A 21,825-nucleotide genomic window follows, 5' to 3' on the forward strand; every position below is an offset into this window, starting at 1 on the left:
CTTAAAAATTTCACCATTTGCAACGAAACGCAACATCAATTGTTTTGTTGAATTTTTTGTTAATTTTTAAAAACAATATTCAATAAAACAAGTGAGCAATTATACGAAAACACAAAAAACTAGTTCCAAATAACGAAGGGTTGTAATGAGTGCAGTATCCGCGGTGTGCAGTAAGTAGTCGAGTAAAAATTCCCAGGGACTTCAGCAACTTAAATTTCAACATCGGCGCAACCGGAAAGCGAAAAGATGGCATTGCTCACAATGATAGCGCGTGTTATCGATGGACTTCCACTGGTTGGAACCATGCAAGACGACGAACAGGTATGCCCATACACCCAACGGCAAATGGCTGATAATTGACCGTCTCACAGTGTCAAGGGTCAAATTTTAATTGGATCCAATTACCATTTACAAAATTTTAATTTTTCTTCTTTTACATGCCTACCAACTAGTCTGGACGCAGCATACTAGAGTACCAAAATCAAGCGAAAATGCTTTTCAGGAAACTAGGATCACATTCGCCGGCGCGTTGTAGCATAGAAACCGGACCCTATCTATTCCAGTAAGTGTAGAGCGCCGAGTACGAAGTGCAATGTTTGTTGTTTCCTCCCAGACAACATGCTTATTTCACACAATCGATAACATGTCAACTATTTTTTTCCTTGTTATATGCAGTTATCTAATTGAAAATGACGTCTGCTACCTGGTGATGTGTGATAAAATGTTCTCCAAACGTTTGGCGTTCAATTATCTGGAGGATCTAGCGCAAGAATTTCATGCCAACTATGGGAGACGTGTCAACTCTGTGACACGTCCATATGCATTTATCGAATTCGATGTTTATATACAGAAAGCCAAAAAGCAATTGACCGATCGAAGACGAAATATAAATGCAATTAACACACAATTGCAAGATGTGCAGCGAATTATGGTGAGTATAAGTGAGCTAGCCCAAAATGGCTTTTGAAAATTTCAATTTCGTTTAAAATCTAGGTACAAAATATCGATGATGTACTACAGCGTGGCACAGTATTATCAGGTAAACTTTTAAATAATTTGTCTCCTTTTTAATGAAGTACAGTAACTAAATTACTACGCTTCCAGAGCTGGACACGAAAACGCAAAATCTCTCGATGATGTCACAGAAATATAAAAAGGATGCGACATATTTGAACCGTAAATCTATGTATTTGAAACTTGGCGCCGCAGGTATTGCTATAGTAGTATTTATTTTGTACTTTTGGGTTTTGTAATAATTGTTAAATGTTTATNTGGGTTTTGAAAATTTCAATTTCGTTTAAAACCTAGGTACAAAATATCGATGATGTACTACAGCGTGGCACAGTATTATCAGGTAAACTTTTAAATAATTTGTCTCCTTTTTAATATAGTACAGTAACTAAATTACTATGCTTCCAGAGCTGGACACGAAAACGCAAAATCTCTCGATGATGTCACAGAAATATAAAAAGGATGCGACATATTTGAACCGTAAATCTATGTATTTGAAACTTGGCGCCGCAGGTATTGCTATAGTAGTATTTATTTTGTACTTTTGGGTTTTGTAATAATTGTTAAATGTTTATTAAAATGGAAAATATTACTAACTAAGCTAGCTAACCGTTTGCAAGTATAGGCGGCGTGCGTCTCTTACCAATGTATAAGTGCACTACAAATATTTAATGGTGACAACTGAATGACAAATTGTTTATTTTTTGATTTTTCTAGGCAATGTAATAAAAGGTATATTCAAAACTATTATAATGCGCTTACAATTTTTCTTATGGCATGCACCTTGCATATTAAGGTAAAGTAAAAAGGAATAACTACTTACGTATATTAGTAAAAATTAAATGTTTGACTTTACACCAGCTCAAGTTATATTCTCCTCCTCTGTATCGTCGCCTGAGGACGATGACGTAAGCATTTCCCACAACTGCTCGTCGCTGANAAGGTATATTCAAAACTATTATAATGCGCTTACAATTTTTCTTATGGCATGCACCTTGCATATTAAGGTAAAGTAAAAATACTTACGTATATTAGTAAAAATTAAATGTTTGACTTTACACCAGCTCAAGTTATATTCTCCTCCTCTGTATTGTCGCCTGAGGACGATGACGTAAGCATTTCCCACAACTGCTCGTCGCTGAAGAGTAAATTGTTGGCTGCATTTTGGAACTCCTCACGTTTTCGCGCCCTTGCCTCACGACGCTTTTGCGCCAAGGCGTTTGCGAGCCTTTCTGCTTCACGTGCAGCTTGCTTCTCGTTAGCGTATGCGTCAGCATTCTCACTTTTTATTGAATTCTCAGCCAAACGTTGCTTGTGTAACGCCTCCATTGCAGCTTCATGACGTTTGGTCTCGGCCTCGACATCCTCATCTGTGGGAAAGGGAGTGGAATTTTATTCGAAATTTATTTGCAAACTATTTTTTTTTCTATTTACCGCTATCAACAATATCACATCCCGCTGGATTTTGCTCATAGCTAACATAAATACAAGGAAATTCAACCAAGGTTTTACCGGCTAAATTTTCTTTTAGCGTCTTACGCACATCCAGCGCATAGTAACGTGTACGCGAACTTTTAATACCCTCAGCTTTTAGGAGCAGCTACAAAATTAACAGTGAAAGTTAGTTTTCTTAAAAAAAGGCACACTTTATCTAACATACCTTCAATCCACTGAATCCTGTACTTTGATAGTATTCCAATGCTTTCTTCTGCGGCACTGACTCCGCATTCTGTATGTTTATATATTTATCCAGCAACTGTGCCAACTTAAAATCCTCATCACAACGTTCGTCAACATACTGTAGCGCACCTGCGTTGATAAATATCCATTCTATGCGCCAGTAGATTTTACGTAAGTTCCAATCGTAGAAAGTTGTATTATTTTTGTGACGCGTGAAATTTGGCAACAAAAACCGCAGAAGAGTGCGTCGTTCAGCGGCTGCACCACGTAAACGAAACAAATGTGTTGGCAATGTTTTATTGTAGCGGGTAAAACGCTTAATTGTATCATTCTTGCGATCATTCACATAGCGTGTACACTCCTCCAGAAAGTAGTAATCGCTCATGAAGTCCATTTTAGTCATCTTTCGCAAGGGTATGAATTTAGTACGATCGCGTATGCCATCGCAGTCCAGCTCTTTTTTGTGGATTTGCACGCAGCGCAGGGAACAGGTCTTCACTTCGCATTTGGGGCAGCTATAGCGCGCGTTCCCACCAGCGCAGACTTCGCATTTGCCAAGGCGTGTTGGGAAGTGATTGGAGCTGGTTGTAAAAGAGGAGAATGGATAAACTTTTGAAAAGAACAATTCATTTAAGAGATTCATATGGTTGTATTAATTGATAACATGAATTCAAGTGTTCCACATGACAGTTTAAATACACATATATGCATAACTCTTTACTCTCCAAATCGCTTTTTCTTATCAAAATTCAAATTTATTTTGTCTTTCTTTGTGTTAAAAATAGCCGCATGGTACCTGCTGGTCAATACAACATTATCGCTACCACAATCGCTACTGCTGCTATCATCTTCACTATCAGCATCTTTCGATATACCACAATCATATTTGTTCGCGCGCTTCTCCTTATAAGCGTCAGTCGACGTCGTTGGTATCTCCGTTGGGGCTTCTGTCTCGTGTAATCGTTTCATACTTTTTCACCACAAAATCGATTTAAATCACAAATTTTCAAGTGTCCACTTATTGAGTTTAAAACTAGATTCAATTTAATCAATACGAGTTTGACAGTGCGCTTAGTACATTTGTTTTTCTTTGCAATTTTCCATTATCTATATTCGTTAAAGCATCAAAACAGCTGTTTGTGTCAATTTTGTTGTGAAAAAGAAAATCGCGGAAAATTTTTACAAGTATTATTTTATCCAAAAACGCTGTAAATAGTGAGTAAAATTAAAATTTAAAGAACAATTAGTGAAACTTTATAAATGTGCAGATTTGTATTCACTTACTATTGGGTATTTTCGCGGGGAGCTATTTGTCGGCATGGGCTGGTAGACTAGTTACTTGGGCATATGCATTTACGTAATATATATATGTATATAACTCTGCCAAAAGTGAATGTGTTCTTCGTTTAAAATCACAAATAATTACACAGAATAAGGGAGAATTGCAATTTAGTTTCTCTTTTTTGTTTATAACCACAAATGCCTTTGCTCCTCCAAAATTCTTCTCTAGGATTGTCAAACGAGAACCACGTGTGATGTAAAATTTACGAGATTCTTGGCTTTTCCCAACTTTCGTAAACATTCTTATTCTGTTTTGTGCAAGACGAATTCATAGTGATGCATGATCCAACTACTAATCGGTTCATGATAGTGATGTATAAATTCGCCTTGGTTTTATGTGTATGAATACGCCTTAGTTTAAATAATAAAACAGAACCCAACAGCAAAAAAGTTGTAGAAAAATTACCTATGGCTGTATACTCCCCAGTAAAACATATCCAGTAAATTCCCCGTAACCCAATTTCTGAAATTAAGCCAAAATTTGCTCTCAATGAGAAAATTATGCAAGAAATTACGCAGACGCTTACCTTTCATGTAGTCAGTAGTTTTAAAATGTTTAATTAAATCGTTAAATTTTGGCAGCTTTAACTTCACAATTTGCAAAAATGTATTCCTTTTCTTGTGTAAAATGCAAGTAGTAGCAAATGGTTAAAAATTAGGGTCGTTTTTTTTTTGGATTTTTTTCTGTCCCATTTGCTTCCATATAACGAATACACATATAGGTTGTTCACGCTTGCCTGGTTATCAGCTTATGTGGTTATGTGGTTATATTTTGTATTCAGTTTACATCTTTAAAATACAGTACACAATAATGATTTTCAACCAGATAACCTGATAACCAGGCAAGCGTGAACAACCTCATAATTTATTTTTATATAAAAGAAAACCATAAAATCTCGACAAAATAAGTTCTAAAGAATCAACGGTATTTTTTAGCCATTCGAAACTTNCCACCAGAACCATTCGCTTTGGTTCCTTATTCAACTTGGAAATAGCAGAACAGACTTCGCGGTTTTTACTACCGATGATGTCGATATCATCGGCATACGCCAGCGATTGCATGCTCTTGCATTATATTGTTCCTGAGCGGTTCAGTTCTGCGGCTCTTATTATCTTCCCCAACATCAAATTAAATAAATCACATGAAAGGGAGTCACCCTGTCTGAAACCCCGTTTGGTAGCAAATGGCTCGGATAGGTCTATCCCAATTCTGATGGAGCTGGTGGTATTGCTCAATGTTCTTTTGCACAGCCGCATCAGTTTCGCTGGGGTACCAATTTCAGACATAGCGGCGTACCTATAGGCAACTCCTATTAGCGCTGTCGAAAGCTGCTTTGAAGTCGACAAGTAGATGGTGAATGTCGATCCTTTTCTCGCGGGTATTCGCCCAGATTTGTCCGTAGATTGAATTTCTAATCAGTGGTGGATTTTCCAGGTCTAAAGCCGCACTGATAAGATCCAATTAGTTCATTGACGATGGGTTCAGTCTTTCACACAATACGCTTGATAAAACCTTGTAACCAGTGCTTAGAAGGCTGATCCTGCGGTAATTGGCGCGTATGGTGGTGCCGACTTTCTTGTGGATTGGGCAGAGCACACTACTTTCAGTGCTACTGTCATTCATTAGGGTGGAAAATTGTGAGAGTCGAGTGGCGTATACATTGGCTGAGCTTTCCTTCCATTGTTGGACGCAATTTTTTTTAGCACGGAGACGGGTCGCAACAAATTAGTGGTCCGAGTCGATGTATGGACCTCGAAGTGTCCGTACGTATAAACCACAGAAATCGTGCCTTCCATCCATCACAACATGATCAATTTGGTTTCTCGTTTTTCGATTTGGAGACAGCCACGTAGTTTTGTGGATCTTTTTAAGCTTGAACCTAGTACTGCATACTACAATATTTCGGGTCCCGGCGAAATAGATCAGCCCCAGTCCGTTATCGCTCATTTCGTCGAAGGTGGCTCCAAAGATGCCTTCCTTGCCCACACTGGCATTGAAGTCGCCAAGCATGAGTTTGATATCATTGCGGGTTCAGCGCTAGTATAGTCGCTCCAAGCGCTCATAAAAATTATCTTAGGATGCTTGGCCCTTCTCGTGGGTTGGTTGAAAACGAGCGATTGCGGCTAGAGGCTAGAGTCTCTTCCCCACCAAAAATACAACACCGAATTTGCGTCGTAGACGTCGCAAGACCCCACGTGTTTCTCGACTTGGCCCGTCCAACGCATTTCTTGGATGGCTGTGATGTCAGGTTTTGTCCTTATGAGGACATCGCCTAGCCGGGCAAGACACCTTCCCCATTAAAGTTCCGGAAATTCCAGGCGCACGCCCTCAAATCGTAGTGCTTTAAACGTTTGCCGTGGTCGTCATCCAAAGATGGGGTTTGCTCACGTTGCCCAGAATGTGCCATGCAACAATAACTGTGCGCACTTCTAGCCACTACATCACAGCGGCCGCCCGCATCTATACATTCCGATAAAAAATTATCTCAGACCTCTCTGAGCAGTAGATTAAAGAAACAGCCAAAGCGAATTCGTTAGGAAAAATATCGCAACGTCTTCATTACTACATATGCATACTTATACCTAGCGAAGATAACTATTAACATAGTTGACGGCGAAGAAGGACCCGTAAACTTATTTTCGCGGTCGACTATTTTTGCGGGAGTAACAGGATGTAAATTCCCCCACGACTTTTTGTGGAATTATGCTAAAGTGACATTCCTTGGCCAGTTATAAATCTGTGGTTACGCGTCTTTCTTCGCTATCTACTAGGTTTTACGTCTTTCTTCACCGAAGTTTTCCTTAAGCGTCTTTTTTCGTAAGAATTTTTTACGCGTCTTTTTTCGCCGTCAAAACACTAGCGCGCCTTTATTCGTGTGCAGTAACGATGTATTCTCAAACTAGTTTTTCTTCGTTATGAAATTCAGCCATCGTTTTCATTAGTAGGCCAGCATTGATGAGACACAAGCATTTGCTATAACCAATAGGACGGTATTAACATCAGGCAGGCCTTGATTTGAGGTACACACTCGTCCTTATCAATTACCGAGCTTGCAGCGAATATTCGCTACTTTCTATTCAGCACACCGGAACAGCGACCAGATCCTGAACAACTCGTAAAACTCATATGTGCATTTTTAAGAAAACATAGGGTTATGTACACCTTGGCTCAGTGAAATCAGTGATTATCAGATCGTCATCAGAACTGCTAATTTCCAGATTATGTTCGTTTTTTCATTTGAAATGTACCTTGCGTGGAAAGTTCCAGTCCCTCCGCATAATCCCTTGCACTCTTCAGTAGGTCCTTAAACGAAGTCAGTCGGAGTGGCCCCAAAAAAGCTCCCCGCCCCCCTTTCCGTCGTGGCACAAAGTTAAACACGCGTGAGTTGCACGCAGTTTACTTGATCTAAGTTTAAACTGGCAATAAAAAGTGGTCCTAAGTTTTTAAGTACATAGCTTATAACCATTTGTATAATCAGCCTAGTTAAGTACAACTGGCGATAATTTGGGTAAACCCAGACAAAACTAAATTGAGCTAAGCTTTGACTTTATGAGACCTAGACTACATGTAAACTTTCCTTAAGAGAGGTTGATTCTAAATAAGATAACTTTCGTATGTGTTTGCGTAAACTCGCCTAATAGAATACGGGTTTTACGGGGGAGTACCAGCCAATGCCGGCATGAAAGTTTACACTAAGAAACACAAAAGGAGATGGGTTTCAGTTTAAAAACTTACAAAATTTTCTTTCTTAATTTCAATTTAACTTACTATGCTAAATCACGCTTCGCGCTAAAACTCTTCGTTACTGCTGTCCCTAAATTTGCGCGTCAAGCGCTTAACACGTGTCAAAAATCCTCCTGCCCAAACAATTTTTATGGAGCATCTCACAATTACGCGGCGTTAACGCCGAGCAAATGGAATTTTCATTTTTGACAGGGCGTTACGTGCTGAAGTTGGGTGGGGACGACGGAAAGAAAAAGAAAGGACAAAAAAGTGAAAGAGGAAACGAGAGGAAATGAGAAAACCTCAAAAATTACGCCGCGTTAATTTGTGGAGAGCGCGCGCTAACACTCGTTGACAATGGAAAACGCAGCGCTTAGCGCTCCAATTTAGGGACGACAGTAAGGTATTCCATGCTCTACCGCCCTAGCACATGTCGTGATAACCTACACCACTTTCCGGGGCTAGCCAGTTTGCTCAATTCCCAAAGTAGCTCAATAGCTGTATAGCTGCGATACACGGCTATTCACAGACATATTCTGCATATGCTTGCCATTTGTTATTAATGTGCTTATGTACATATGTATGTATGTATTCAAATTTTTTGTACAAATTTGTTGCTATTAAGTACAAATAGTATGCATACAACTGAAAGCATGTATGTTATTTTTTTCTGCGTTTTTTGTCATTATTCACAATTAACAATTCCAGCTGGAGGTGGTGTTCGCGCGAAAATGGCTCGACGTGTGCTACTCAGTCGCTTGTCGGTTGTTGAGCGTTGCCGACCAACTTATTTTACGTGTTCTATATCACTGTCGCTAGAGCTATTGCCGTGGCGTGCTTCCTATCACACCATGTTGACCGCCGAAAAATCCACATCAGTGGTTTTGATGCCACAACAAGGAATTACTGTAGCTGCTACACAAGCAGCAGCAGCAACAGCAGCCGCTGCAGCAACTTTAGTCACAACAACAACTACACCGCAACAAACACGTTGCTTTACAGCACAAAAACATCAACAGCAGCCGGAGTTAAGTGTGGAGCAGCAATATGAGGTAAGCAAGTGACGAGTGACGAAGAGTCAGAGGGAGTGGATAGAAGAATACGCATGCGTTGCTGTAGTGCGTAATAATGCAATACGCATGGCGCATATGTATGTATGTATGTATATAGTTCATACCTGGCCAGCTGACGTCACGTCACTGCAAGCGCAAAACCAGCGTGCGAATGTTTACATATGCGAAATTTTGTGCGCCAGCCAAAACTAGTTTTTTTCCAGTGTTTTGTTTACGCACGCGAATGTTGTTTAATATATGTATTTTAATTTCGTTTATCAGGAATGTATTAGTGATCTGAATACGCTGCAATCGAACGCGATAACGATACGCCGCTCAATTCTGCTGAATAATAAACAGTTGCCATTAACTGATACGTACAAATATATGGAGCGAAGTGGCCTTAGTTTGGATGAATTGGAGCATATACCTTTCATACACGTGTCTGGCACTAAGGGAAAGGTGAGTAGAGTGTATAGAGTAGGAATGTTAATTTTTTCGCTTTTTACGATTCCGGGATTTTCGGGATGTCGTTACCACGATCCCGGGATAAGTCCCGAGATTTAGGTATTCATTACTTTTAATCAACTTAAATCGAAAAAATTGCTTCTATCTCTCCTATTATAAAATAAATACTAAATAAATGAAACCTAGTTTTTTATTTAAAGTGACGTTTTTATTTTTTCTCTGACGTCAGGATTTATTTTAAAGGACTTTGTTATTTCAAAGATATGATTAATTCCAACAATTATTTCAAAAAATTCAATACAATGTAGAATAAAAATATGGGTACCAAATGAAAGAGGAAATTTCTTTAGAAATAAAAAAAAAATAAAATTTTTTGGATTCACAAGGACGAATAGGTACTTTTTTAAGCTGATAAAGTTAGGAGGACAAATTTCGAGGATTTATATAAGTCCTTAACATATAATTTTTTCAAAAAAACATATTGCGAAATTTCAAGGATAAAATTTTAAAAGGACATTTTCAAAACTGCACCAAAAAATTTAATCTGATTAAATTCGACAGAATTTTCTCTTTAATTTGATACCCATACTTTTTCTATAAGCACATTTCACTTTTGAATTTCTGACGTCAGAGTGAAATACTAAAAACGGAAGTTTACTATATTTGGCCCATGATTTCGCGAATATAATGATTTTTGTGTGTAATATTTACTATCGCACGTTGTTCTATGTATGTATAATGAGCTAAACATTTATAAAACAAATATTAATTATAAAATAAAAATAAATAAATATAGCCAACACTGGTCAAGAAAAGGAGTTTCTATTATTGCCATCAGTGCAAATTAAAAATCCCGAAAATCCCGGGATTATTTGCCAAGAATCCCGGCATTTTCGGGACCTAAAAAAGGCCGGGATCCCGGGATTAACATTCCTAGTACAGAGTGACTAACCACATACATACATACAAAATAACTATTCAGTGTTTTTTAAATAGAAATTTCTTTTATTTTTTTTTATAAAAATATTGCTTATGCTTTAATCAAAACCATATGATTCGAAATTTCAAACTAAAAAAAATTTAGAAAAATTTAACAAATTCTCATCAAAATTTTGAACTTTTAATCTCAATCTTTAGAACAATTTTCGGTATGCAGTTTTATAGCGAATAAAATTTTAATGTGAACACTTTTGAGTCAATGAAAGTGTGTATCAACGTAGTATGTAATGAACCACAAAAATAGTGTAGAGAATTTGTAGGCGGCAATGATCCGTCACTCTTGAAGAATGTACTTCGAGTCGTACTGGACATTAAAATAATTAAGAATAGTGAGAGGCGCGGAGACAACACTAATCAAGCACCCCAAAAGCAGCCTGCCGAAAGCCGCTCATTCTGCTGTTCTTGGATATGGTTGAATGCATGTATATACACTTGTGATCAGCTGATTAAGTCATCAACATTTTGATCTAGTCTAGTTGATAAGTCTAGCTTATTATATAAGAAACACCATATAAATTCACATTTCAAACTTTGTGCAAAAATTATAAAAAATCTGCAAAGTTTCAACTAAATTTTCAGCTTTTTATTCCGATTTATTTTTTTTTTGAGTATGCAGTTTATTATCCCATTAAATTCTAGGTCAATAATGTGCAATTTTCAGTTGTTAGTTATACGAATTAGGGAGTAGAGTTAAAACATAAGGATGATGAGAATTGCAGAGGGACTTCACTCAATCAAAGGTTATTTGCCAAGCATAGACATTAGACCGTATCAAAAAAAAAGTCCGCCGTACACCCCCTCATGTGAACTATTTTTGAAAAGCGTTAAAAAAATTTTTTTCTGGACAACCCTGGCATTTATAGCTGGATTTTAAAGTGTGATACACAAATGTTTTTTGTCTCGAGGTGGGGGTTCTACTGAACTAATCGAAATACTTCTCTCGCAAAAGATTAAGGATTTTTGACGGTCTTTAATTTACTGTCATTAGGGCGGTACGTTAGGGTGGTAGCAACTGAGATCTGGTGGGTAAGTAGGGAAAACCCACTCCTCGAGACAAAAATATTGGTGTATCACACTTTACAATCCGACTATTAATGCCAAAGATATGAAGAAAAATATAATTGGGCTACTAGGGTTGTCCAAACTTTTTTTTAAAATGCTTTTCAAAAACACTTCATATGAGGGGGTATACGGCGAAATTTTTTTTGCCTGTAAGGCGAGACGCTCTAATAGACATGTAAGACTATGCCCTTTCGGCGGTAATGTTTATTTTAAATAAAGATTTTTTGTTCAAAAACGTCTTGATAGGTATAAGAAATAATCGTCTCAGAGCCTCGGAAAACTGTTTAGTTTTTTCATGACGATTGAAGCCAATTTTAATGGGCGTGATGGTTCGAGCATATTCAATTAAAATACTATGGTTCGCCTTTAACTCGAACGTGTATGAAAAGTACTAACTGACGCTAATTGGAAATGTCAGGAGAAGCCACCTGGTCTTTCCAATGCAAAGCAGGACTTTGTGTTTCTCTGCTAGCGCCAGTACGTGCAGCGTTGAGAGTTTGTGTTCATTCGTAGAATTCTCCGCTGGATTTCAAGCATAACATTATTTAGTATCGGTGCTTATGCTGGGTTCTAATAAATATACGAAATCCTTTACTTTTTGAAACTGCTCTCTATTGGTCTCTTACGCGATTAGTCAGACGAATTTTTTCAGTGTACTGTACGCACATACATATTTTACATATTTCACGACTTCTCTAAAAAAGCTTGCTAACCCAAGATTAAGTGGTAAATATTGATGAAATTTTATTCCAGAAATTTCAGCAAAAAATAGAAGTACTGTTATTGTCATTGAATAAATGATGCAACGTGAAATCAGATTTTATATAAAAAGATACACTAGAAAAACATTTTATCGGTGTATTGAAAATAATAATAATAATTAGTCTAAGTGCATCAATCAAGTTGGGAAAATGCCACTTTAGATAGCCGACACTTTGGTGACTATGAACATATCATTTTTATCAGTAAAGTATTAACATTTTTTATTGGCAACTTTTATCAAAAAACTAGTGCCTTATCTACGCGATTCACATCAAATATGATGACTGTCCAAATACTTTCAACACGAGTGTATGCACCTCTCAAAATATCACGCGTTAAAAGTCACTAGGATTAGGTTATATAATCTGTGTGCAATGACTGGGTTTTATTATTATAACATATTTCATTAGTTTTGTAAATATTAGTTAAGTTAAGTTTAAGTTATTTTGTGGATACAAAACTCTGTAGGGAACAGAACTCTGGCTGATTTTAATTTGCCAGATCTGCAGGCATTAGACATGAGCTATAGTATGCCTTCCCACAGTTGCTTTTCCGCCAGGCGGATACTATCCCAGAAACAGGGAAGATACATCTGTACACCTTCCGGCGAATGACTTAGCACTACAAGCGCTCTACTCTGTATTGCGATTCGAAACTTAATGCGATTCGAAATTCGGCACGGACTAATACAAATTAAAAGTGCCGAGTATTCGAATCCAAATTATCTGCTTTTCTAATCGCAATACAGAGTAGACCCCCAAGTCTAAGAAAATCAGCCTTCAAGATGTGATAATGAGTAGTTGAATTTCTAGCTCTGAAATATATAAACGGAATGCATACATGGCTGAGCCTTAAATTATTCTGGCTGGTTGATTCACTTCTGAAGTGGAAGTGGATAGAGAAAAAAGAGCTCAATGATGCCAAAGCAAAAAAAAAACTTTATAATTAACTTTTAGGGGTCCCATCTTATTCCCGGAGAGTTATATTCTTCCCGCCCAAATGCCATCTGCACGCCTAGCTATAGCTTTATGCCAGCAACTCCGACCGTGGAGAATGCAGTCGCACTTTCGGAAATATTAGCAAGCAGAAATTAGTCCAGAATCAGGAAAGATCGTCTCTAAGCCGCACCCTTCACGATTACATATTTTCTTTGAAGAAAATATATGATAGGGGGTCACCGTACCAATTAAAAGGAAGAAAAGAAGCAGTGCGCTGTCAATCCAAACCGAGATTCTCGGATGGAAGCCATGGCTAAGCTGATATCAACATCTGAAGGCGGATTCGTTCTACTGGAACAGAAGATCAAGTCTGTGCATACACACCTATATTTATATATATTTCAGAAAAAGAAAAGAACTTAATATTTACATTTAAGTCTGTTAATCGTTTTCAAATATATTATAGACGCATCGTCATGCGCATTTTGCTGATAATTCTCCACATTACTTGCGTTTGATAACCTCCCGGATGTTTTCGGTGCAAACACATCCACAATTAGTATTTGATTATACCTAATTGGATGCGAGGTGTATGAGCTCTCTTTGGGCGGTGACGTCATTGACTTTAACTGAGTTTTGTAGCTGTACAGAGGCACTGAGTGCTTATCAGCACGAAATACATGTTTTTTTACATCCAGCATAATTATTTTTTTGTATTCGTTTAAGTTGAACTTAGCAAGCAATATAAAATTCTATAGTACCCGTAGAAAGCTTCGACCTCATCTAGCATAATATCTAACTGCAGTTTTTCTTTTTATTTCATTTATTTTTCAGGGTTCCACATGCGCCTTAACCGAATCTATTCTTCGTGCGCATGGCGTTCGCACGGGTTTCTTCAGTTCACCACACCTACTCTCAGTAACTGAGCGACTACGCCTTAACGGTAAACCTATATCGAAACAGAAGTTTGTACGTACCTTTCGGAAAGTCTACAATCGCCTGCGTAGCCAACAACAATATGAGGGTGATATGCCGGCTTATTTCAAGTTCCTGACCATACTTAGTTTTCATCTTTTCCTCGAGGAGAAAGTCCAAGTTATCATTATGGAGGTGGGCATTGGCGGCGAGTTGGATTGCACGAATGTGATAAGGTATGTAACTGGAAAGAGAACAGATACGTCGAAGCCTCATATTAATAACGGAGTTTGAAAAGGAAACGTAAGTACTCTTAAAAGTATACAGCCTTAAGAGTACGTTAAAGGTCTGGTGCGTTAGGATGTTATTTAACTTACAGCCTTACTCTGACCGGACTAATTTTTTAAGCATTCCTCTGCAGATGAATCGTTCGTGTTGCCTATCGTTCGTGATACAGCATAAGGCTGTTAATAAACGGGTGCTTAAATCTTCTCGGAACTGGTCTATACTTGCTCTACTTATTTCAATAGCATTCTACGTCAACACTTTTAAAGGCAGCTGCAAATGTTTTTTTTTTTCTGAGATCTCTCCACCAAATAAAGATGTATATTTATACTCTATAAAAGTGTAGGTAATAAGCGAATCTGTAGCGAAATTTTTACTTTTCTCATAAAGGGCTTCAGGTTTATACCTGGACCTTTGCAATAGCTGACTTCATTTTCGATAACCTCAGAATACTTTCTTGTGACCGGCGAACGGGCGGTGTATCTAAGCACCGGGTACCCCGGTTATTAAAAAAAAAACTAATCAACGTTCTAATCAAGGCAGATCTATGTTTTAGCGGCTCTTTACGCGCTGGCAATATTATTATGTTCAACTCATGAAGATTTGTGTTTTTTAGCAAAGTTTAGTGTAGCAAACAACTCCAAGAAACCTCGTTTACTTTCAAACACATGTGCGTTCCTATTCTAACGTGTATTTTACGCATTTATTTTCAAGAAATACCCAAACGGTCGGCATTACCTCACTTGGCCTCGAGCATACGCACCTGCTGGGCGATACACTGAGCGAAATTGCTTGGCAAAAGGCTGGTATTATCAAGGAAAACGCTGATGTCTACACATCTGTAACGCAAGAGGAGTGCCTCGATGTGATCAAAGCGCGTGCGAAGGAGCGTAATGTAAGCGAGAATAGTATTTTAATTTTCGCGATCATTTTTTTAAACGGATACTTTGCTATATTCTTTCCGTAGGCCAACTTACACATAGTGCCCGAGTATGAGGAGTATTTCCATAAACCAGAAATTGAAGCACTACTATCCAACCTCAATGAGGTAATACGACTGAATGGCTCGCTGGCCATACAACTCGCCTACGATTGGCTACGCAAGAATGGGTATTCACGATACAAACAAGTCGAGTCAACAGAGCTAACCAGCGAAGTTGAACGTGGCTTGCAGCAGTGCAATTGGCCAGGTCGTTGTGAGATTTTGAACATTGAGAATTTAAAGTAGGTTGAAAAATTCCGATTCGGCAATAACGTCATACTTAGTACTATTTTTTCTCAACCCCAAAGGTTTCACATAGACGGGGCGCACACTGTGGAGAGTATACGCGTTTGTTGCGATTGGTACAAGCGTGTAACTGAGAAGAGGTAAGCTATGTGAAATCACTTGATCCACCCAAATACTCACTAACTCTCTATTTTTTATATTTTCTCTACATCCTGCAGCACTAACCCACGCGTGCTCATTTTCAATACCACCGGCGAACGTGATTCGAGACGTCTGCTCGAGGTTCTTCACTCCAGTAATGAATTCGCGATAGTTTGCTTTGTGCCGAATATTTCTTCGGGCGCCTCTAATCACAATGACAACACTTCCGTTTACGGAATCACTGAACAGCTAAAGCGTGCACGTCTTCACTCGAGTATTTGGTATCAATTGTGCATGGAATCGGAGGAAACGGATACGTCTAAGACTTTTGGTTCGATTGTCGATTGTTTGCTGCATTTGCGTCAAGTTTATGGCGCTAAACAGGAGGTGGATGTGCTGGTTACCGGCTCATTGCATCTGATTGGCGCTACAATGGCGGCATTTAAGGATTTTCAGCAAAAATTGGAGGAACATGGAAATGGGGTCTGAATAAGTAGTGTGTATGTATGTAATGTATTTAGGGGCTATGTAGTTCTTTTAGATATAGAAACTTATTTAACTGTTTGCAAAATATAGTCGGAATCCCGCTAAATAATAAAGAATATAACCATAGGCAATTAAAGGAACCAATTTCATTAACTTATGCTGGATTTCCACTAGGCATTAAATGGCAAAAATGACAAATGACAAAGTCGGGCATTACAAAATAATCGTGTCATTACATTAAAAAAATTGTCATTAAGTTCATTTCCACATGGCATTTTTTTTAATGGCGTAAATTTTTCGTCATTTCAATGCCTAGTGGAAATTCGCAATTAGGTTTACAGCTGGAAGGGCTTCACGGAAAGTTCTTTACGACCATTTGATGACTGAAACTCTGACAAAGTGTATGTCTTTCAGCTCAACGTAATATTACCGGCGTGAGTTTTTCTACGCACGAACGTAAGGTTTTCACACTTGATTAACCGAAATCAATTTGCGTGCGTGATTTCTCAGAGTTGCATTTCTGTCAGTTGTTGAGGAAAATTTGAATTCATAGTCGCGCCAGAATGTCAAATGAGCACAAACGTCAAATCGAAATGTCACGCAACACAAATCTTGGAATTTGAGTTAGCTTTTAACGCACGCCGTTCAATTTCGGTTGGTCCCATACAAGTTGTATGTGCATGAGAAATTTTTTACAGTAAACTGCCGGCGTGCGTGAATATTAGGCTGGCTTGCTTCCCGCTTTGCTGATGCAATTAACAGACTTGACTTTTTTTCATGCACAAGGTCTATCTAGCCGACAAACCGACTGAGTGATATGTACAATGGACCTCGAGGGTAGCCTGAAACCAGTCACAGTAGGGCTGGTAAACTATGGGTAGTTTACGATACTATTGCCTAAGACCATCGATAGTTTTTCGATAGTATCGGTTTAATACAACAGAGAAGCCCCACATCAAACGTTTGGGGTTTTTCAGACCTTCAGCACTTTATTCAGCTTATAAGGCCTGGAGATCTGCTCTAATAACTAATAGAAATAGGCTCGGAAATTAATTGATCAATGGACTTAAATTAAATTACCAAAAATACATTACAAAAATTTTTTGAGGACACATTCTCGAACATGCTTTTTTCATTTCCCCATACACCATACAAGCATGACTTGTTTAAGCAGGGAATTCTACATTTTCCGCTCCATAATTTTTATCTGTTATGTCCTCACTCGGAAAAAATTAGGCGATTTTGCTATACAACACAAGCGGTTTGATTAAACTTCATATGGGTCAGATAATCAAAAATTGGATTTGCCGCACAACAGGTTTCAGCTGAATTTCGATGTCTTTCACTCTTAAGAAGCCAAACAGTTGATTTGATACGTTGTTGCTTTATTCGATATCTGCCAAACAAACCGTGTTTGAATCTTCAAAAGAACCGAAAGTGCTATTTTTGTTGCGAATTGCCGTGTAATTGATTTCATTTTCAAGAAGAGTAACTGTTCTGGATTCGTAGGAAAACCACTTTCATATGCATAAAATCAATTAATTGCTAGACAAGGTAGAAAAAAGTTGAAATGGTGGTTTCTGTCGATAGTTGTCGACCATCGATAAGACTATCGTCAGACGGAAACCATCGATAGTCGTGTCGATAGTATCGATAGTTTGCCAGCCCTAAGTCACAGGCTGAGCTAATCTTCCCAAAGGCACGTCCATGACAATCTAGGGAGTTTCAGAATAGGTCCTTCAGTTGCATTGATGCTTAAAGACACGAAGTGGTTTCAGTAATGGAACGCCACTTTCGCTTTCCCCAGTAATTTCCGACAACTATATTTCTATATATGTCAAATAAACTTTCAATATTTGAGATCCTCTGGAGCTCTTGAAAGCCATAGAAATCTGCTAGAGTTGAGCCAGATTGCTTACATCGATGGGTGGCCTACAAGGGCAATGTTTTCGAAACGAGCGCTACTGGCGGAGATAGCTGGACCTTTGACTCAGTCAGCTTCCACGTCTAGTTCGAACCCCACTTTCTTAGTCTACGACGTGAAGATTGTGGGCATCTTAATAATTAAGTCTGTGGAGAGGGTAGGTCTCTTCCTTCGGGGGATTCTCTACCGAGAAAGAAACATGGCTTTAAGTAGCTTTAATAAAAAAGGTTGTGGTGTCTGGTATAGTCAAAAATAGAAACTTACACAGACGGTTTTTTGGATCGTGATATCATCTATCTAAGCGCCACCTTCCTTTTTCCCTTTCTGTAAGGAGCTAGTGTGACCTGCCATAGCCATAAAGTCTTTCAATACGAATATTAGCTTTACTTCAAGTAGAATCTTTCTTAACTGAAAACACACAAAATGAACAACGAAAACCTTTCAAGTATTGCACTCAACACAAAACTGCTGCCTAATTAGGCAACAGCATGCATTAGCCTTTCGAAACCTGTGAAACTTCAGCCACCAAAACCAACCAAAGCCATACCGGAAACGCATGATGGCAAAGCAAATCTTGATGTGATTTGCCTAAAATGCCAACAAATTATGCTAAACGCACCCACACCACAACAGCGTAGCAAAGTGAACCGAATAGCGTGGGTTAAAGAAAAAATTTAAAGCATTTACAAAAGCCACAGGGGGTTGCTAAACGTGCAACCAATCAGTGAAAAGCTTCTGTAATGTCGTCCAAAGGACTAACGCAGACGATGGGTGTGTGGGTGGTTGGACGATGGCTTGTGAATAAAAAAAAATCTAAAGCCGCTAGCGTTAGAAGGAGAAAGCAATCAAGTAGCTCAGAGTATATGCGAGCGCTGAAACCGCGCGAGTGCGACCAGATAAACAAGTACTTCGCGAGAACGGTATTTTTTCAAAAACAAAATGGCCAACATCCTTATATGCCTTGCGTTTAGTAGGTGGGTGGAGAAGAGCGTGCTCAGCTGTCTATGATGAAAGTGTGGGTGAGAGAAGTGGGTGGTTGTCAAGTTGCGCGTGTGGCAGGATGGCATCGAATGCTGAGTGCAGCAAAGAGAGAAAGAGTATGAGAGCGCGCATTTGTTTCGGTGTTTATGTGCGCGCGTGACATGTGCATTGATTAAATAACGGTTAAATGTGATGCTGCAGCATGGCAGGCAGGAGAGTAGCTTTACAGAACATGCGAAGGCTTTTTACTCATTTTTTGCAAATTCTTTTTTTTTGTATTTATTTACTTGGCTTGCTTTCACTCTCCTAACTGCCAACAATTTGCGTTAATTTATTTTGTCAGTTTCGCTGCGCTCATCATTTGACTGCCGTTATCCTGCGTGCAAATTTTCACTGTTAAACGGATTAAACGACATATTTCAGTTGTTCATTTGACTTCATTTGCGGCGGTAATGCGTTAAACGCAGAAAGTTGGACTTCGAAAAATTAAAAACAAAAATATTACAAACCCAAAAAAAATTAAATAACAGAATTAAAATCGCTGAGTTTGAAGCGGGAAAGAGACGATTTAAAATCGATCATTGCCACCAAGAAAAAGTTTATAAATTTAATAAAATTATAGAAAATAAAATCTAAACTACCAAACACTAAAACTGTAAAGTGCTAAACTAAGTGTTTAGTTAATTAAAAGTGAAGCAAAGGATTATTTTCAACGATTTCCTCTAAGAAATATTTCAAAAAGAGATAAAGTTGATTGCAAGTATGCATTAAAAACTACTGTTAGTAAACAAAAATATCAAAAAATTGTATTTGTAAAAAAACGTAAATTTACAAAAGCAGTTTAAGTTTTGTGCATAACTTCAAAATGCATCACCAGAGCGCTAAATCGTTTTTAATACGAGATCTGCTGGGAGACTTGATAAATCGGCCGCCGCCGGATACCGGTAAGAATGTGTTTGAATTTTGAAATTTTGATATGATTTTAGGTTAATAAGGGTTACATATATGAAACTACTAAAACCATATTTTGGCACTTAAAAATACTCGGGGTATTTCCTTTAACTGAAAAAAGTATCGAAAAGCTTAAAAGCCTTGGAGATTTTCTAAGAAAAATATCTTCCGGGTTCGAGTTCTGCAGTAATTTGAGCACAATCGTATCACCTTAGTTTTTGTACCTTTCATCAACAGTACCGGATAAGTACCGGAAGAAGAAAGAATATATAGACCCATGAAAATGTATTCTTAAATGATCAGAACGTCGAGCTGAGCCGATTTAGCCGTGTCTGTCTGTCTCTTTGTCTGTTTGTGCGCAATCTAGTCCCTCATTTTTTCGAGATATCCGACCGAAATTTGGTGGGCCGGTGTATTTTTATAATGTATTAAGTCATTTGCCGGAACCGGACCACGATAACGTTTTCACCCTAAGTGGCCTCTCCACATTCATGCTGAAGCCGTCCCTTTCGGTAGCTAACTGCGGACGAGCACTTTTTTTTGTACAGAAAGTGCCATACAGACCGTGCTCGTAAGGAACTCTAAGCCAGGATGCTGTAAAATAACCACATTCAGTTAGTATTAGGGTCAAGTGGAGTCCACTTCGCGATGGCGTCTACCGAGCCATTTTCTTATGCTAGGTATGAGTCTCTAAGTCCAGCGTACATACGTAGTTCCTATCGGCTTGCAACTGCTACAAGCAGTTTAACTTGGTCCTTTATTTCTCGTGCTTGTTTGCGGCTGCAATTATTTTTCTTGCCACTACATCAACAGGACGGGGACCGGTAACAACTAACGGGTGAATTTATGACATTGTTCGAAACGCTTAGCAAATTCTTATACATATGTAGCTCAAAGTCCCTATAAGGATATAGCTTCGCGGTGCATGACTTGGATTTTAGCTATACCTACTCCACAAACGTGTTTAGCCTCCTCCCGACGATTAGCAATAACTTTGATAGCCCTGCTGCAACTTTTCCGGCATTCGGTGAGCACTTTTCTTAACTAACTGCTGCTAATCAAAAGGGCCTCAGACTTCTGGTGTACCAACAACAGACCTGCTTCTTTAAGCCAAGCCTGGCGTACGAAGAGTTGTAGAGTTGGCGGTTTTGTTAAAGACTATATGTGCTTGGCTATCACTATCCCTGATATACCATCCAACAATCGGATTATTTTTGCACCTCTTGGCATCTTCAATAGCAGACTATTTAGTTGTCGTCCATATCCTGCAATCTGAGAAAGCAGCCGTCGTCAAGTGGATTGTAATGTTTGCAGTTTTTTCCAGAAAATCTAGAGAAGAAATAAGCATGCGGACAGGTCTTGCCACAAGGTGTTCCTGGCTTTCATATCGCTGTAGTCATATAAGCTGCCTAGTCGAATTGATTGAACGACAAAAATCGACCCGTTTAATGGCAACTTTAGCTTCCGAGTCCAATGATTTTATCACCGGAGCATAACGATGCATGCGAACAACGTTTCCAAGCTAGCGCAATCGATGTTTTGTTACAGGCGAAAAGGGCTATCGAACTGGCGTAGAATAAATCTCTCGATTGTGCACAAAACCTACACACCTTTGTTGGAGTCGTCTAAATTTCTGCGCTATATGAACTGACGAGTTTTTATCTACTCTCAACTGATTTGGAGCCAAAAGTAGCTATTACTACTCTTGGCGATATTGAGAAAACTAGAAATGCGAGTAACCAGTGTAAGCGACAGGACTGAACGAAATATATCGAGATTGCAACATTCGGGTTTCTATGTACATTAGGGTGGTAAAAAAAAGTAAAGTCGGAATTTTATTGCTTCGCCTTCTATGATTGTTCTAAATCGAAAAAATA

The 21,825-nt window shown here is 38.6% G+C and overlaps 3 protein-coding genes across 6 annotated transcripts; 2 read left to right on the forward strand and 1 right to left on the reverse strand.

Annotated features, from left to right (window-relative positions):
• Window positions 1-6: 6 nt before the first annotated feature.
• Window positions 7-1,758, forward strand: Sec22 (vesicle-trafficking protein SEC22). 2 transcript variants are annotated; one of them, XM_017629985.1, is made up of 5 exons: window positions 7-321; window positions 453-562; window positions 676-931; window positions 1,309-1,354; window positions 1,420-1,758. In XM_017629985.1, the coding sequence occupies exons 1-5, from the start codon at window positions 247-249 to the stop codon at window positions 1,566-1,568; spliced, it is 636 nt and encodes a 211-aa protein (XP_017485474.1). In that variant the 5' UTR covers window positions 7-246; the 3' UTR covers window positions 1,569-1,758. The 2 variants fall into 2 exon arrangements, with proteins under 2 accessions (XP_017485474.1, XP_017485473.1); XM_017629984.1 differs by lacking the exons at window positions 1,309-1,354; window positions 1,420-1,758 and adding exons at window positions 994-1,039; window positions 1,105-1,271.
• LOC108374029 (box C/D snoRNA protein 1-like) lies at window positions 1,726-3,685 on the reverse strand. Of its 2 annotated transcripts, XM_017629982.1 has the most exons (5): window positions 3,488-3,685; window positions 2,672-3,272; window positions 2,446-2,611; window positions 2,131-2,381; window positions 1,726-1,927 (listed from the first exon to the last, which is right to left on the reverse strand). In XM_017629982.1, exons 1-5 carry the CDS (start codon window positions 3,658-3,660, stop codon window positions 1,874-1,876), a joined length of 1,245 nt encoding a protein of 414 aa, XP_017485471.1. In that variant the 5' UTR covers window positions 3,661-3,685; the 3' UTR covers window positions 1,726-1,873. The 2 variants fall into 2 exon arrangements, with proteins under 2 accessions (XP_017485471.1, XP_017485470.1); XM_017629981.1 differs by lacking the exon at window positions 1,726-1,927 and having other exon boundaries at window positions 2,034-2,381.
• LOC108374028 (putative folylpolyglutamate synthase) lies at window positions 3,592-16,181 on the forward strand. Of its 2 annotated transcripts, none has more exons than XM_017629980.1 (8): window positions 3,592-3,906; window positions 8,465-8,808; window positions 9,091-9,270; window positions 13,872-14,188; window positions 14,952-15,132; window positions 15,205-15,461; window positions 15,528-15,605; window positions 15,684-16,181. In XM_017629980.1, exons 2-8 carry the CDS (start codon window positions 8,488-8,490, stop codon window positions 16,093-16,095), a joined length of 1,746 nt encoding a protein of 581 aa, XP_017485469.1. In that variant the 5' UTR covers window positions 3,592-3,906; window positions 8,465-8,487; the 3' UTR covers window positions 16,096-16,181. The 2 variants fall into 2 exon arrangements, with proteins under 2 accessions (XP_017485469.1, XP_017485468.1); XM_017629979.1 differs by lacking the exon at window positions 3,592-3,906 and adding an exon at window positions 7,829-8,336.
• The last annotated feature ends 5,644 nt before the right edge of the window (window positions 16,182-21,825 follow it).

This window comes from Rhagoletis zephyria, unplaced genomic scaffold (assembly GCF_001687245.7).
Source record: "Rhagoletis zephyria isolate East Lansing unplaced genomic scaffold, Rhagoletis_zephyria_1.1 Rzeph_scaffold_07254, whole genome shotgun sequence".
NCBI classification, from domain to species: domain Eukaryota; kingdom Metazoa; phylum Arthropoda; class Insecta; order Diptera; family Tephritidae; genus Rhagoletis; species Rhagoletis zephyria.